The sequence below is a fragment of the Microchirus variegatus genome (genome assembly GCF_963457635.1).
Source record: "Microchirus variegatus genome assembly, chromosome: 23".
Taxonomy (NCBI): domain Eukaryota; kingdom Metazoa; phylum Chordata; class Actinopteri; order Pleuronectiformes; family Soleidae; genus Microchirus; species Microchirus variegatus.
In genome coordinates, this window is record NC_139824.1 from 11511648 (window position 1) to 11530483 (window position 18836).

The 18836-nt window shown below is 40.2% G+C and overlaps 2 protein-coding genes across 2 annotated transcripts; both read left to right on the plus strand.

The window, feature by feature from the left end:
- Positions 1-1775: 1775 nt before the first annotated feature.
- cyp2u1 (cytochrome P450, family 2, subfamily U, polypeptide 1) lies at positions 1776-12878 on the plus strand (the record flags this gene model as incomplete). The annotated part of the gene is made up of 5 exons (XM_083909376.1): positions 1776-2193; positions 10982-11632; positions 12193-12354; positions 12438-12605; positions 12697-12878. 5 exons carry the CDS (start codon positions 1776-1778, stop codon positions 12876-12878), a joined length of 1581 nt encoding a protein of 526 aa, XP_083765502.1.
- Positions 12879-13309: 431 nt separating this feature from the next.
- Positions 13310-16687, plus strand: hadh (hydroxyacyl-CoA dehydrogenase). The gene is made up of 8 exons (XM_083909564.1): positions 13310-13474; positions 14379-14507; positions 14599-14756; positions 15028-15154; positions 15269-15358; positions 15447-15519; positions 15612-15728; positions 16398-16687. Exons 1-8 carry the CDS (start codon positions 13358-13360, stop codon positions 16514-16516), a joined length of 930 nt encoding a protein of 309 aa, XP_083765690.1. The 5' UTR covers positions 13310-13357; the 3' UTR covers positions 16517-16687.
- Positions 16688-18836: the final 2149 nt, after the last annotated feature.

Consider the following 18836-nt stretch of genomic DNA (forward strand, 5'->3'; position numbering starts at 1 on the left):
TGTGTTGTGTCGGACGAATAGTTGTTTGCCCTTCCGGGCTCCCTGTGTGCGCTGCTATATGGTTGTTTTGGCGCTCGTAAGTGTAATTTCGTTATGGTTGGTGCTACTAGGCTAGGTGGCTAAAGCTAGTGTGGTCACAGGTAAATAATGGCGGCTGCCTGGGGCCTTTTCCCCTTCCTTTTCTCGTGAGTGTCGGTTGCTGCTAAAAAGTTATGCAAGTATATTGTTAATTGCAACCACATTAAGTTTAGTGTATTTAGCCGATGTCTCGGTTGAACCTGGATTTTGTTTAGGTTTCTATCTTGTTAATTCAGGGATATGTTATGTAAATTAGGTAATTTAGTTCATATTGGGTGGTTTTGGTTGTTTGCCTGTCCATTCTTATAGTTTTCTCAGGCTTTGAGTTTTCTTTCTTTTTTGCAACTCCACTAATATGTTCTTCTCCCTTTTCAGTTGCTGGTGACCTGGTGGTGGCGTCCCCTGCCCTTCTTGTCTCACTGTCCTTCTTCACTGAGAGAGTGTCCTCCCCTGCTGCACTCGCCTTCATCCATCGCCTTGATTATTTTTTCCCCTGTTTTTGTATCATATGAATGAGTTTTAGTGACGTTTTACCACCCTTGACTACAATAAAAGTTATGTTTTACCTGAAACCACGTCTCGTGCCTTCAGAGTAACCACAAACCTGCCTTGTCTGAGTAATTCCCAGGGTGGTTTTGGTTTTTTTGACAATATTGGTTGAAGAAACAACACGACACATTTAACAGAATCACAATATACGGAGGGGGGTGGGGCTCACCTACAGATTGGGTAGATTTGGGTTCTCTCATCCTATTGTTTCCATGTTCTTGAATAAGATATGAGATGTTCATGTTTGCTCAAAGTTCTCATCTGTGCAAGTTCAGAAACATGTTAAATAAAGTGTGGAATGCTGTATGTGATTTCCTCATAATAGTGGATGAGTAATGCTTACCACTGTTTCCTAAGGCGATATATCTTGACAATAAGGGTCCAAAAAGCATTCAGTAATGGTTAGTTAATGCTTATGAGGCACTTAAGATTAGGGTCATGGTTCTAATATAAAGTAATACCTTACATAAGGTTAGTGAAGGGCTACCTGATCACATGCACAGCACAAGTAAATCATTAAGACCTATTCATTGTTAGTGCTCATCCAGGTAACATGTACATTAGTAGATGCATTAGTCTCTCCATATAAACACTATTCGTAAATGGTTACGAGAGACATTAGCGGCTTCCTAATATATTAACTAATGTGTTATTAAACTTTTATTAATGCTTAATAAATTAACTATCTTTGAGTAGTAAACATTAACTGCCTATTAATGCATGAACTTATGCCAAGTAATACATCATGATTGTTAAAATATTAAACGGTAATTTAACCCTTAATGTACTAACGTTAATTTAGGGACCCTTATTGTGAAGTGTTAACCTCATAATTTCTTTGCTTATTTAGTAATTCGTTTATTCATTATTATTCGTTTGTTTTAGATTTCTGGACAGTGTCGCAAACAACAAACCATAGAGGTGGAACCTTTAAGACAAGTTGAGAGGTTAAACCCGGAGGACCGTCCAGAAGCACCAATCACAACAGTGGACCAATAGGAAGCCAGTAAAGTCGTGACGTGTGGACTCACTGTTCATCAACAACACAGGAGTTTTTCTTGTTGTTTTTGCTCGTCGCGTCAGAGCAAATGATGCTTTAGATAATTTTCTGAACAATGATGTGAATATGTGCAGGTATTAACATTATTATGTCTCCAGCGCTGGAGCATGTGAGCAGCTGTCTCCTCTCACACGTCAACATCGGTGCTGTGGTGCTTTTCTTGCTGGTCTATCATTTAGTCAAACGTTGTCAGAAACGACAACGCGACCTGGAGAACATTCCTCCAGGACCGAAACCTTGGCCGGTGGTGGGCAACTTCGGCGGCTTCCTCGTCCCTTCTTTCCTGCAGAGGTGGTTCAGACGACGACAGCCTAAAAAAAACACCATAGCAGCTTTGACGGAACATGCCGACGTTTACGGTGACGTGTTCAGCCTTTTTGCAGGGACTCAGCTGATCGTTGTGCTCAACGGGTATGAAGTGGTGAAAGATGCTCTTTCCAACCATCCCGAGGATTTCTCTGACAGACCGGACATCCCTGCTGTCAGCATCATGACCAAACGCAAAGGTAACACAGGCCTGCAACTATTTATTTGTCTTATATATTTATATTCTGTTCTAATATTATTCTATTAATTTTCTTGTATGGCTTTTGGTTGGTTGATATATTCCTGAATATTATATTTTCAATATAAATGTGCAGTTATATTGTGAATTTAATTTCTAATGTCTAAATTCTATGTTTAAATATGTAAAGTAAATGAACCCTGTAACAAAAACCTACCTACTTAACAATGTAATTATAGTTTTGAATTTTTCATTAGTTTTTATTTAGTTTTTCACTTTGCTTTTTTTTATTTATTTCAGTTTAGTTAATTCAATAATTGAATAAATTATTTAGTAGTTGTATTTTTATTTTGAAGAATAGACTAGTTTTTATTTAGTTTTAGTCTTAGTTTTTCAGGTATTAAGAGAAAGCCTTGACTTGCAGACGCTGAAAAGGATGAAAGAATGTGTGACACCAAATATGGATTATCAAATTCTTTAATTTCATTCTTTAACCTTTGACAGCTGCAGGTAAATCAAAAGTTAAACTTCAAATGGTCTGTATTCTAGAATGAAGTTAGTTTTGCTTTGTTCATTGTAGTTTTTATTTTAAATTGTCGTTTTTATTTCAGTTAACTAAAACTAACTGCTAGTTTTAGATTTATTTTTCGTTAACTATAATAACCCTGCTACCTACCTACCTACAGATAGAACCCAGTGACCTACCTACGTACCAATCCACCAACCTACCTTCCGATCGACTGACCAACCCACTGACTTACCTACCAACCTAAAGACCCACTGACCTACCTCCATGTGACTGACCAGCCCACCGATCTTACTACCTACCGACCATCATCTGAACAACCCACTGACCTACCTCCGTACCGACTGACCTATCTACTGACTATGACACAGATTGACCCACTAACCTACATACATAGCGACTGACCAATAAACTGACCCACCCACCTACAGACAGACATTCAGTGGATATGAAAGTCCTTTATTGAAGCAGTGAATGGCTGTTTGTGTTAATGATGTGTCCCATTCCAGGTACTGGACCATGGAGGTATTATGAGAACTGGATAAGGCACTGCCCCCCTCTGCCTTGAAGAATGAAATGAGCCAACGGGGTGATGCTCTATCCAGTTTTTTTAATACATCCAAAGCCAGCAGGAGGACCTCGAGGAACTGGAGGAGGAAGAGGAGCAGCGGGGACAAAGATGGTAACTGCTTCCTAAAAATGATCCACACATTTCTTAGATGTTCTATTGACGCTCTGTTTACACCTGTTGTTAACATCCGTCCATGAGTGATCTGATCACAGGTGTTCAGATTACACTTAGCTGCTGCTAATGCTAATGTGACATCACTGCTCCACGCTAAGCACATTTAATTTCTAAAAACCCATGAAGTGGTTTGGCAGATTGGATAACAATCTGTCCTTGGGGCTCATTTACACCTGTACTTCAAAGCCAATATCTGCCCATACATAATTATTATATTGTGCATCCCGACACATTTCAATGTCAGGTGTAAACCAACAACATATTTTGCTCTGAACAAACTAGTGCTGAATCAATTCGATTTTTTAAAGAATTAAATCAAGCTTCATCATCATTTCCACTTTCAAAAATAACCTGATCAACATTTTCTGACATTTTATGGACCAAACCATGAATCCAGATGATAATGGACAGTTTAATCCATTATGAAAACAATGGATAGTCACAGCCTTAGAACAAACCTCAGACGGACGTTAACAGCACTTGTCAACAGAGCCTCTGTTTAATGTGTCTGCATTGATTTTCATTGTTAACATGTGACTTTAGTGAAAACCACATTCACCTGTTTACTGCTTTTTCATGCTTCAGCCAGTCCAACTCAACTGCAGCTGTTTGGAGCTCTTCAGTGTTGGGATGTTAACACAGAAACTTGATAAACACTCATTTTTATCTTTATTCAAACACTTTCGATGATCCATGTTTATCTCACTGCACCTTCTAAATACCATTATTGTTCACTTCTTGACTCATGTTTGAGCCACTCCCACATTTATACTAAACACCGACTGCAGTTAAAGGGATAGTTTGGGCTTTTCTCAAGTCTGCTACACATCATCAACACTGACTTTGTCCATCAAGCAGCCTGGAAGCCACACACTTGCTCTACCTGATAACATGGCTGACAGCAGGGACAACCTTTTGTCTTTGTCCTTCTGTCCCTGCTGACAGCCACGTTATGAGTGAGAGTGAGTGTCTGGAACACAGGCTGCTTGATGGCAAAGTCAGTGTTGATGATGTGTACAAACAGACTTGAGAAAAGCCCAAACTATCCCTTTAACTGCAGCTGTTCGTCGGTGTTAAGTATAAATGTGGGAGTGGCTCAAACATGAGTCAAGTAGTGAAGAAGTCACCTAAACATGGATCATCTAAAGTGTTTGAGTAAACAATGTTTATTGTCCAAAATTAGTGTTTAACAAGTTTCTGTGTTAACATCCCAACACTGAAGAACTCCAAACAGCTGCAGTTGAGTTGGACTGGCTTCAGCATGAAAAAGCAGCAAATGTGTGAATGTGGTTTTCACTAAAGTCACCTGTTAACCATGTAAAAATGATGTGCACACATTAACGACACAGAAGTCTAATTAATGTGCGGATGATTTTTAAGCAGCAGTTACTGGACACCTGGACCCCAACTGTCTGGTGGACTTTCCAGGGGGTGAACCCTTGTCATTTTTTTATGGATTTTTTTAATGAATTTTTGGAGAAAAAATGGTTTAATAAAATGTCATAACCCCCACCTGTCATATCTCTGGGGGTCCGGGGGGGCACAAGCCCAGCCCCGTTCTCCCACCCCCCGTGCCACCACATGCACCACCACCTGTGAGTAATCTCTTGGGACCGCGAGGTGGATTCGAACCAGCCATCACCAGACTGACACAACCTTACGGCTGTTAACGAAACCACTACGCCACACATCCCTGTGAGATTTAGGAGCTCTTGGTGCTTTTCAGTGTTCACTTTGGATGTGGAACCTTAAATGTTGGAGTATAAGGGAGTTGAACCCATAACCTCAAGATCCTGAGGACTGCTCCTTAACCAGTTGAGCTAACTCCACACTTTCTTTCAATTTTCGAACTACTATTTACTCTTTTTGGTTGAATATTGTATTTAAAATGCAGTTTATGCAAGATTCGAACCCATGCTCACAGGAACCTCAGGAACTTGAGCCGTTGTCTTAGTTCCATGAGCTATTTGTCCTTGTGTGTTTTTTCCTAAACTTTGGAAGCCTTTCAATAATAGAACCCATGACTTCAACGCATTGAACTACTTAATAACGTCCGTCCGGCACATGCAGCCAAACAGTTAGTGTAATGGTTTACACACTTGTCTTTGGAGCAGGAGACACTGGTTCAATTCCCACTTGGAACAAGTACCTTTATGCATGCAGTTTTTCTCCCCATGCAATTGACACACACACATTGAAGGATGGTTGTATGACCATCAACACTAACTTTGCTTACACACACACTGATTAACTGTGGGGGAGTGTGGCGGGGTGTGTGTGGGGGGTGGTAATACACAAACACAGGGAGAACATGCAAAACACCATGCAGGAAAGCCAATGTTCCAACCGGGATTCGAACCTTGGTTCAAAGGCAAGGTTGCAACACTCTACACAAGAGTGCTCAACAGGTTGAGCTATCTGTCCTTGTGTGCTTGTTCCCAAAATTTGGAAGCCTTTAAATAATAGAACCCATGACTTCAATGCATTGAACTACTTAACAACGTCCGTCCGGCACAGGCAGCCAAACAGTTAGTGTAATGGTTTACACACTTGTCTTTGGAGCAGGAGACCCTGGTTCGATTCTCGCTCGGAACAAGGAACCTTGCTACATGGAGTTTTGCATGTTCGTTTGTGTATTACACCCCCCACTACAACCAGACTTCAATGTATGTATGTCAATCACATGGGGAGAAAAACTGCATGCATAAAGGTACTTGTTCCAGGTGGGAATTGAACCAGTGTCTCCTGCTCCAAAGACAAGTGTGTAAACCATTACACTAACTGTTTGGCTGCTTGCGCCGGACGGACGTTATTAAGTAGTTCAATGCATTGAAATCATGGGTTCTATTATTTAAAGGCTTCCAAATTTTGGGAACAAGCTCACAAGGACAAATAGCTCAACCTGTTGAGCACTCTTGTGTAGAGTGTTGCAACCTTGCCTTTGAACCAAGGTTCGAATCCTGGTTGGAACATTGGCTTTCCTGCATGGTGTTTTGCATGTTCTCCCTGTGTTTGTGTTTTACCACCCCCCACACACACCCCACCACACTCCCCCACAGTTAATCAGTGTGTGTGTAAGCAAAGTTAGTGTTGATGGTCATACAACCATACTTCAATGTGTGTGTGTCAATCACATGGGGAGAAAAACTGCATGCATAAAGGTACTTGTTCCAAGTGGGAATTGAACCAGTGTCTCCTGCTCCAAAGACAAGTGTGTAAACCATTACACTAACTATTTGGCTGCATGTGCTGGACGGACGTTATTAAGTAGTTCAATGCGTTGAAGTCATGGGTTCTATTATTTAAAGGCTTCCAAATTTTGGGAACAAGCTCACAAGGACAAATAGCTCAACCTGTTGAGCACTCTTGTGTAGAGTGTTGCAACCTTGCCTTTGAACCAAGGTTCGAATCCCGGTTGGAACATTGGCTTTCCTGCATGGTGTTTTGCATGTTCTCCCTGTGTTTGTGTATGACCACCCCCCACACACACCCCGCCACACTCCCCCACAGTTAATCAGTGTGTGTGTAAGCAAAGTTAGTGTTGATGGTCATACAACCATACTTCAATGTGTGTGTGTCAATCACATGGGGAGAAAAACTGCATGCATAAAGGTACTTGTTCCAAGTGGGAATTGAACCAGTGTCTCCTGCTCCAAAGACAAGTGTGTAAACCATTACACTAACTATTTGGCTGCATGTGCCGGACGGACGTTATTAAGTAGTTCAATGCGTTGAAGTCATGGGTTCTATTATTGAAAGGCTTCCAAAGTTTAGGAAAAAGCACACAAGGACAAATAGCTCATGGAACTAAGACAACGACTCAAGTTCCAGAGGTTCTTGTGAGCATGGGTTCGAATCTTGCATAAACTGAATTTTAAATACAATATTCAACCAAAAAGAGTAAATAGTAGTTCGAAAATTGAAAGACAGTGTGGAGTTAGCTCAACTGGTTAAGGAGCAGTCCTGAGGTTATGAATTCAATTCCATGGTTCTTGTGAGCATGGGTTTGAATCTCGCATGAACTGATTTTTAAATACAATATTCAACCAAAAAAGAGTAAATAGGAGTTTAAAAAATGTAAGAAAGAGTGTGGAGTTAGCTCAACTGGTTAAGGAGCAGTCCTCAGGATCTTGAGGTTATGGGTTCAACTCCCTTATACTCCAACATTTAATGTTCCACATCCAAAGTGAACACTGAAAAGCACCAAGAGCTCCCAAATCTCACAGGGATGTGTGGCGTAGTGGTTTCGTTAACAGCCGTAAGGTTGTGTCAGTCTGGTGATGGCTGGTTCGAATCCACCTCGCGGTCCCAAGAGATTACTCACAGGTGGTGGTGCATGTGGTGGCACGGGGGGTGGGAGAACGGGGCTGGGCTTGTGCCCCCCCGGACCCCCAGAGATATGACAGGTGGGGGTTATGACATTTTATTAAACCATTTTTTCTCCAAAAATTCATTAAAAAAATCCATAAAAAAATGACAAGGGTTCACCCCCTGGAAAGTCCACCAGACAGTTGGGGTCCAGGTGTCCAGTAACTGCTGCTTAAAAATCATCCTCACATTAATTAGACTTCTGTGTCATTAATGTGTGCACATCATTTTTACATGGTTAACAGGTGACTTTAGTGAAAACCACATTCACACGTTTGCTGCTTTTTCATGCTGAAGCCAGTCCAACTCAACTGCAGCTTCAGTGTTGGGATGTTAACACAGAAACTTGTTAAACACTCATTTTGGACAATAAACATTGTTTACTCAAACACTTTAGATGATCCATGCGTAGGTGACTGCACCTTGTTAATATTTTTCACTACTTGACTCATGTTTGAGCCACTCCCACATTTATACTAAACACCAACTAACAGCTGCAGTTAAAGGGATAGTTTGGGCTTTTCTCAAGTCTGTTTGTACACATCATCAACACTGACTTTGTCCATCAAGCAGCCTGTGTTCCAGACACTCACTCTCACTCATAACGTGGCTGTCAGCAGGGACAGAAGGACAAAGACAAAAGTCTGTCCCTGCTGTCAGCCATGTTATCAGGCAGAGCAAGTGTGTGGCTTCCAGGCTGCTTGATGGACAAAGTCAGTGTTGATGATGTGTAGCAGACTTGAGAAAAGCCCAAACTATCCCTTTAACTGCAGCTGTTAGTCGGTGTTTAGTATAAATGTGGGAGTGGCTCAAACATGAGTCAAGTAGTGAACAATAATGGTATTTAGAAGGTGCAGTGAGATAAACATGGATCATCTAAAGTGTTTGAATAAAGATAAAAATGAGTGTTTATCAAGTTTCTGTGTTAACATCCCAACACTGAAGAGCTCCAAACAGCTGCAGTTGAGTTGGACTGACTGAAGCATGAAAAAGCAGCAAACAGGTGAATATGGTTTTCACTAAAGTCACATGTTAACAATGGAAATCAATGCAGACACATTAAACAGAGGCTCTGTTGACAAGTGCTGTTAACGTCCGTCTGAAGTGATGAAATCACAGGTGAATCCTACTTTACTGCTCCATAAACAAATACACATGTACACCATTTGTCTTTGTTCTAGGGCTGCGACTAGCCACTGTTTTCATAATAGATTAAACTGTCCATTATTGTCTGGATTCATGGTTTGGTCCATAAAATGTCAGAAAATGTTGATCAGGTTTTTTAAACCTAGAAATGATGATGAAGCTTGATTTATCTATATCAGCCCAAGCACTCTGATATATCAGCATATTGGATATGGGCAAAAAGTAAAAAAAAATAATGCATCCCTAAAAATTGATTTTCTGTGATGAAATTTTAATGGGATAGCACATGACCACTTGCAAGTACAGGTGTAAATTAGTCCCAAGGAGGTTTAGAAGTAACTCAGTAACTAAATAAATTTCATTTCAGTCCACTAGATGGTGCCAAGTGCTCACTTTCACTAGCATTGTCAGTGTAACAATAACTGATTGTGCAAATATTGTGATAAATCATATCACGGTGTCTCTGATGATTGTATATACCATTACTAAATTAACTGCCAAATATTAATAGTCGATAATTCTTATTATTTTATTATTATTTATTATTTTTTGTGAATTATTATTATTTTTTAGTTACAAACAATTAATATTTTCTGGTTTCTTTGTACCTTAAAACAAAGAAATAATTAAAACTGAATCATTTTTTGTTTGTGGATTAAAAAAAAGACATTTGAGAATCATCATTTCCAGGTTTGAGAAACACTGATCAACATTGTTCAAACATTTTCTGGACCAAACAAATAAAATAATAACATTAACATTTCCTGGATTCTTTGTCTTTCTGTAACAAACAGAAATCAACATCATGTGTATGTGAAGAGAACTTAAATTAAAGGTGTGTGTTTACTGTGGAGCAGTGGCGTCACATTAGCATTAGCATTAGCAGCAGCAGCTAGGTGTAATCTGAACACCTGTGATCAGATCACTCAGGACGGATGTTAACAACAGTTGTAAACAGAGCGTCAATAGAACATCTAAGAAATGTGTGGATCATTTTTAAGCAGCAGTTACCACATGTTTGTCTCCGCTGCTCCTCGTCCTCCTGTGTGTCTCCTCCTGCTCCTGCTGGCTCCATGTGTGGAAGGCCTGACTGGCAAACAGGAAGTGGATGATTCCAATTAGATTTATCAAGAGGGGAGGGCATGGACCGCACTAAGCCAGGAGGAATCCACTTTTCCTCTTTGTTTTCTGTTTTTTCTCGTTGTTTTGTTATTTGCAGTTGTGTTCAATTTGCGTGTTTTGTTTGTTATTTGTTGGTGTTTTCTTCCTATTTGTGGTGGTTATTCGCACTTCAGGGCCACCGTCAAAATGTCTACGTGGAACACTCCATAACGAATAAATGTATGTAATTCAAACTAGAAATAAATAAAAGGCAAAACCAACCGATAGTAAATACAATAAGTATAATTACATAATTAAAGGTTAAAATTACCAATTTAATGGTTTATTTAATTGACCGTGGCTATAAGTTTATGTGTTGTTACAGGAATCATGTTGTTTTCGTGGACGCTTTTTGCTTGATTTTCCATTCACTGATATACTGTATGCTAATATGAAAAATTTTGTTTTGCTGTCACAGAACTCAGGGATTTTATATATTATTGTCCAAGAAAATAATGATAACATTAAGAAAACAGGCTGCTTCACTTTTATGATGATTAAAAAAAACAATTCTATTGAATGTTAACCATGAATAGGATTTGTTGGGGTCATTGCTGTGCTTGTATAAAGTTGGTTCAAATGTGTAACTGTTTTTGTTTTAAGTATTTAAGTATGGGCTATACTGACATTGTCAACTTTTTTAGACATACCATATTACCAGGTTTGTGAGAAGAAAGTGTGGTATTTCTTCTCATTATATAACAATAACACTGAGAGGTTTAAAGGGCAAGAAGTTTCAACTATAGGCTTTATAACTGTATATTTATTTGTATGTTCCCTGTTGACATGGTGATAAGGACTGAAACTGACGCTGAATCTTCTTTTTTATGTTTTAAACTTTAGGGATAGTCTTTGCACCTTACGGGTCCACTTGGAAAAAACAACGCAGGTTCTGCCACACCATGCTCCGAAACTTCGGCCTGGGGAAGTTGAGCTTCGAGCCTTGCATCCATCAAGGCCTGGCTACCATCAAAACAGAGCTGCTGCGGCTGAATGAGGAGTGCGGTGGCGCCGGCGTGGACCCGACTCCGCTCATCCGTAATGCGGTGTCAAATGTTATCTGCTCAATGACTCTGGGTCAACGCTTCCATCACGAAGACCACGAGTTCCGCTTGTTGCTGGGCCTGATGGACCGCGGGCTGGAGATTTGCGTCAACAGCCCGGCAGTCCTCATCAACATCTTTCCGCTTCTCTACCATTTGCCTTTTGGGGTCTTCAAAGAGATGAGGCAGGTGGAAAGAGACATTACTGTGTTTCTGAAGGACATTATTACCCAACACAGGGAAACGTTAGATCCTGAAAACCCGAGGGATTTTGTAGACATGTATTTATTGGAGATGAAGTCGCAGCAAGCGGCCGGAAAAGAGGACAGCAGCTTCACAGACGATTATCTCTTTTACATAGTCGGAGATCTCTTCATCGCAGGAACTGACACTACGTCTAATTCACTTCTGTGGATTCTGCTCTACATGGTTCTATATCCTGATATTCAAGGTAAAGGAAGCAACAATGCATTCAGTTACTGCAATGAATGTAGCACTGCCTGCAATATATCTTACAATATGGATTAAATGATTCATTATTCTTTATTCGCTTTTTAGAGGGTTCACAGTGCAGGTTTCCACTGGAAATGCATGAAAAATGTTTTCACAACCAAATACACATACACATAAATTCAGTCAGTAGTGATCAACAATTCAGTCATATTTATTTTAAAATATTAATTAGGCAATATTAAACCTGACGAGTGAAATTAGCCTATGCTGTTGAAATGTTTTTTTAATAGTTAGATGACTATTAATCCCTGAGGGGAAATGTGTGTTGTAGCACCACTTAAAACTAGGCGACAAATACTCAATCAACACAATAAAACAAGTAAAACTAGGTGATTAGTGAATCAACACATTTTAATTTGTCTAGAAACTGTCTCTAAGTTGCACCTGTTTTGCTGGTTAAAAAAACAAAAAAACAATAATAACTTATTTTTAACTTAATTAAAAAAAAAAGAAAAAAAAAGTGCAAAATGTTGCTTTGCTTTTTTTTTTGGAACCAAGACAAGGTCCAGGCAGAGATTGACGCAGTGGTGGGGAAACATCAGGTCCCATCTCTGACTGATAAGGGACGTTTGCCCTTCACTGAAGCCACCATCATGGAGGTGCAGAGATTAATGGTAGTGGTTCCTCTGGGTATTCCGCACATGGCCTCCAAGACGACAGGTGAATTTACACAACCTTGTTTATCAGACTTTACTTAGTGGATTTCAAATCTCTGACATAGTGTGTTTTATTTCCTTCTTCAGAGTTCAGAGGCTACACTATTCCCAAAGGAACAGTTATTTTGCCCAATCTGTGGTCTGTCCACAGAGACCCCACTGTGTGGGACAACCCAGACAGTTTCAACCCGGCACGTTTCTTGGATGGTGATGGAAAGCTGTTCAGGAGAGAGTGCTTCATACCATTTGGGATTGGTATGTCATTGGGTTAAATGGCTTAATCTACAAATTTTTTTTTGTCTGTGCACCACACAGCTAATGACCTGTCCCCTGTGTTGTCCCTCAGGACGGAGGGTGTGCATGGGTGAACAGCTGGCGAAGATGGAGCTGTTCCTGATGGTTACCTGCTTACTGCAGGCCTTCGAGTTCAGACTTCCCGAGGGAAAAGCTCGTCCCTCACTGCACGGACGCTTTGGCCTCACACTGGCTCCCTGCCCGTTCACTGTGTGCGTGAGCACTCGTACTTGAAAGACTTGGACTGAATTACTGTAAAATCAGGTTTCCTTATGATACAAAGCATCTTGATAAAGGGGGGTGGACTGATACGATTTAACGGTATCATGTCAGTATTATTTTATTAATTTATCAATTATAATGTATTGTAATAGTGATTAAAGATTTCAGGCACAAGTTTACGTCTCTGTTTCTGTTATTATGTCTAATGTTTACAACCTTGTTTACTTTTTTTTTTTTTTTTGCTGACATCAAATTCATTAAATAAAATGAATATTGTTTAAAAAAATTAAATACTATTAGATTGACTATATGTCATATATGGTCCTGCACTGATTTGGAATCATTAGTACCCATGACCTAAATGAGACTGCAGTAGCCCTGGCCGCCTGTAGAGGGCGCAGTAGAGGGGAAGCAGAGTTCGACACAACATAAGCGGTGGTTCAGTCAGTGGCAGCAGCTGAACTCTTACACACACACACACTACACACACCATGGCGTTCTTCAGCCACCACATCTGCAGAGGTCTTTCTTCCTCGGCTGTGAGAAATGTTGTTATTAAACATGTTACGATCATCGGAGGAGGACAAATGGGAGCAGGAATCGCTCAGGTAGGACACGAAACACTCACCCTCTCCCCCCCCCGGTGCTCTTACATGGCTAGCTAGTTAGCTAGTTAGCTTCGTTGCAGTGACAGCAGAAGTTTGAGACGCACAACAGATATTTGACACGGAGTGTAAGCACCGCACGTTCACCCAGTACACTTTGAACTTTTCAAAAGTATTTAACAACTTATTAACTCTATGTTAATGTATAACTTGTAACAGCCTTACCGTGGTCTGCAGCGGTGTCCTTCTGTCCTTCGTGTCCCCTAATGTCTCATGTTGTGGAGTTCATGTGTGTTTGCTGCACTACTATTTACTACTACTACTACTACTACTACTATTTCAACAATTAAAACACATTTTCAGACCTTTCAGCCTCTTAAATGGAACTATTTTGAGGTTTCTTTGCTCCATTTGACAAGGACATTATCATCATTTCCGGGTTTAACAGACACCAATCAACATTTTTCAGCATTTTGAGGCCAAACAAGTAGAAAATAATAGAAATTTTAATCGATTATGAGAATAGGCATCAGTTGCACAATCACAATAAGACACAATAACCCCAACATAGACAGTAAGCTGCATCATGTCTAACAAACCCTTTATGATAAATGGTTTCTAATGCCTTTCAGCACAATTACCCATTGTTCCTGCACTGATATTTTCTTGTGTAACAGTTCAATATTCATTCATTTGACACAGTTATTTCCTTGTGATGTAATGTAACCAGAAATGGCACTTTCTTAAGATTCACCACAAGGTGTCTCTCTCTCTCCATATTTGGTCTTTGTCAAGCAGCGATTGTTCATAAAGTGCTTTAACACAGAAACATGTAGAAGTTGAAAGATTTACAGTCACTGAAAAAAGTTTTGGCTGCATTTAAACTCAACTTGTTACCTTCTGGAAGGTCGCTGCATCGACCGGCCACTCGGTGACGCTGGTGGACACATCTGAGGACATCCTGAAAAAGTCCATCAAGGGAATCGAAGGCAGCCTTAAAAGAGTGGTCAAGAAGAAGTTTGCAGATAAGCCAGAGGTGAAGTAGATATGCAGTAGATCAACACACAATATGAAGTCGGAGTAAAGTGTGATTAATGGACAGTGTTGTCTTTTTCATTTGTTTTCAGGCAGGTGAAGAGTTCGTCCAGAAAGTCCTGCAGAATGTGTCGACCTCGTCAGATGCCGGAGCAGCTGCTCAGAGCTCGGATCTTGTGTTGGAGGCTATTGTGGAGAATCTGAAAATCAAACAGGATCTCTTTGGACATCTCGACAAAGTGGCACCAGAGTAGGCAGTGGCCTGTTTCTGTTTTATTCTTTTTAGTTAGAGTGTTAGATTAGACAGCATCATTCCACACCAACTACAGTCTCAAAGGATCAAATTGATTTCTGCGTGGGTTGTTTCTATTTCAGTTATCAGTGTTTAAGAACACTCTGAGGTATTAGTTACATTTGCACAATGAAAGCAAAAGCGCTGAAAGGCCTCACATCTGCTTTAAGTATAAACCGCCGTCCGTACTGATTCGTCATTACTGAATGCTGCTCACCATGTGTTTTAGACACACCATCTTTGCCAGCAACACATCCTCCCTGCCCATTTCTGACATCGCCAGCTCCACCAACAGGCTGGACCGATTCGGAGGCCTTCATTTCTTTAACCCGGTGCCTATGATGAGACTTGTAGAGGTGAGATAGAGCATACATGTTACACTGTTTATTTGAGTCTGTGAGAATTGATCATTAAATTCTTATTATTTTTTATTTTTAATAAGAAAAGTGCACGTGTTTATCTTTTCTCAGGTCATTGGAACCTCAGCAACAAGCCAAGAAACGTTCGATTCCCTCCTCAACTTCAGCAAAGCGCTTGGAAAAACACCAGTGTCCTGCAAGGTAAGAGTCGCTGCCTGATGACGTCGTCGCACGCTGTCGTCTTTTTCCCAGAAGCCCACTGAGCAGTTTTCAACATGTCTTTACTCAGGACACCCCGGGATTCATTGTCAACCGCCTGCTCGTTCCTTACATAATAGAGTCTATCCGATTGTACGAGAGAGGCGAGTACATCCACGTTAAAATAACAAGACTATGAAATGACGTCGACGTTAAACATCAGACCATTTTCTTTCTGTCTTTTGTCTTTCCTCAGGTCATGGATCCAAAGAGGACATTGATGTTGCCATGAAACTTGGCGCCGGTTATCCCATGGGACCGTTTGAGCTCTCGGACTATGTAGGACTAGACACGATGAAATTTATTATGGACGGTGAGTGAAGCGGTTTGTAAATACAGGTTAACGCGTGACTTTAATCTCAAATGTCTATAGTCTTTTGGACTCTCACGCTTTGTGTATTTTGGGCATAACACTCCCAGAGATCTCATGATTATCTGTAAACAAGAATAACTAGCGAACTGTTTGGGGTGGGTCGAAATTTCGGCGTCTGGGGAAAATATCGATATTTTAATGTCGCTCTGATGTAATCAGTCCCTGCCAGTTTCACTGAAAGAGAACGCCCCATCCACGTTCAATGCATAGACCTTATGCATTTGTTCTCTATGTTGTGATTAAATAGAGAAATCCTGCACTTTTTTACATTTTGTTTTCTTCAGTTAAACCGATACCGTGATGCATCGATATACGATTGTCTTCATTATCACAGAATCGTTGTGTTGTGATATTATCGCTACCGTGGACCACGTATCGCATATAAACTATGCTAACAATCGCGTCAGTTCGGGGTGTACCAATTTGAGACACAGTGGACAGTGTGTCATTGCAAACGAGGCATTTATGGAGCAATGCCAAAACTCCCTCTGTTCTTCTTCTTTTTACATGACATGAAAAACAAAAAAACTGTGTCTGTGATAATATCGAACCACAAGAGGAAGGAATAAACCTAACTATAAATTGTCTCTGTCACTGCGTATTTTCTAGGTTGGAGTGAAAAGCATCCCGACAACCCGCTCTTTGCCCAGAGTGAATTGTTGAACAAGTTGGTCGCGGAAGGCAAATATGGCAAAAAGTCGGGCGAAGGATTCTACAAGTACAAGTGAAGACGTTTGCCAGTGTTGGCGTGGAACCGGAGTGACTGTGAAAACAAACCGATCCAAGAGAAACTATAATAGACAAAGGTGCCTTTTGTGTTCCGTTTTTCTCCTTACATTAATTGAATAGCAACTTGATATTTGTATAGAGATTTAACGAAAATTAAACGCATTTTTGAAGTACTTGAAGAATATCTCGTGTCTATTTCCTCTTCAGCAGATGCACATACATTGTTCTGCACAGTGAAACATCCAATAGTACATTTTATCATTCTACACTAGCTTCCTTCAGAATCACTTCTCTATAAAGCATCGGACATTGTGAGAATGTTAACTTTACCCAGTGGTTTCTTTAGAATGTCCTGTAAAGCCATCATGGACACCAGGTGGTGCTGTTGGACCTGAAACGAGACATTGAAGAGATTTTTCAGTCTTGCTTTTTTTCTTTGATCTGGTCCCTTTCATCAGAAATGTTTACGTCATGAAAATGTAAGTCCGTTCCTGACAGTTGTTTACCTCATAGTGTTCACCTTATTACCCAGTGGAAAGATGTTTATACTCAGATGATGATCATACCGCGACATCGCTGCGTCACCGTAGCCCTGAGCGTTGTGTGCTTACGTCTTCAGCTTCCAGTTCAATTGGTTTTACATCATTATACTTGCTACACATCGCTAATAAGGAAAACTGCTGCCTTGGATGTGGCACGTTGAGCTCCGGTCTTTCCACCACACAAGTGATCACATGAGCCAATGGTGCCTTTTTTATTTTTCTTTAAAAAAAAAAAAACAAACAAAAAACAGTTCAAATATGACCACTTGGAAAGCAAAATGCTAAACCAAGATGACAGTGACCCAGAATATGATAATAAAAAAAAAAAAAAAAAAGGAATTTATCAAGTAATACTAAAAGAGAGCATTAAAATCAAAAATGTTACAGAGATGCTTGCATGGAATAAACAACATGGCTAAAGACACACTATTAGCTACCAGAGAGAAAAGACAAAAGGTCCATTGCAATAAAAGAAAGACTGCCAAGTGCTGGGGTAAATATATATATCTGCTTCATTTGTTGTGTTTTTAGAACAATAAAATATAGGCCTCTGAGCTATCACTCCTGCCTTTGTCCTAATGTTGCCTGCAAAAATACCAAGAAAATTGACATATCCTGACAGTTTTTTTTAAAAAGTACACATACTGAGCATTATTTTACATCTGAGCAAGACTCGAGGTCACTATTTGTTACAAATAGTTATCAAAAGAAGCCTTAAGTTTCAATTTTCTGCGAGACGCTTCAACAAGAAAAATGGCTTTCCTGTGTCCAAAGCTTATTTTCATATATACCACTATATAAAAAAACAATATTAAAAAAAACAAAAAACACTAAAATATACACCAAGAAATTGAAACAAGGTTCAAGATACAAAAAAAAAAAAAAAAAGCATTCAAAACAAGATTCAGTCTAAAAACCAAAAGCGACTTAAATTGTTGATCCTTTTGTGCACCAACTGGTCAGCAAACAAACGGGAAAATGCCGTCTCCAGGATGTTTCGTAGACGAGATGAGATCCCTCCGTCTTCCTTAGTGCAGTCTACAAAGAGGTGTTTGGTCAATCGGGGTTAAAAAAAAACCCCCAAATGGTCTCAAAAAAAAATCCAGTGAGAGATAGAGAGAGAGAGAAGAGAGGGAGGAGGTGAAGGTGTGAAGGTTGGCCTTAATAAACTATACAAACCAACGGCGGTGACAAATAAGTTACAATAACTTAGAAACGTGTCTGGAGAGTTTGGGCAGTGCAGGGGAGAGGAAACAAACAAACAAAAAAAAGTTTGTGTTCACACCAAAAAATTGCTGCTGTTTTTCAGTGCAGTGCCTTGGATTGCATTTGTAAAAACACAGACGTCGAAATTGGATGTTTCCCGTGCGAGAACATGTTTTTTTTTTGTTTTTTTTGTTTTTTAAATCATCGTGAGGGTGCTCCTACTAAATCATGATTGTCTTCAGTTCAGTGTCTCTACAGCAGGCGCCTTCAGGAGGGGAGTAGTGTCAAAACAGTGAGGGGTTTTTGGTGGTGGTGGTGACTGTGTTGAAGGACAGGGTGTAGGGGTTAGCCAGGGTGGGGCTGGGGGTGCAGTGGGGAAGTCCTCTGAGAAGTGGAGGTTGGAGATTTTAAGGGTCTTCATGGAATACCTAACAGGCCTCCATCTCTAGAAGAGGGCCTGTCGCTGCTGCCTTCGCTTTGCATGTGGAGAAATTGTTCCGTTTTCCTCCTGGGCGAAAGAGACAGAGACAACAAAAGAGTGGATTAATCAGCCAAAAACAACTAAAGTAAC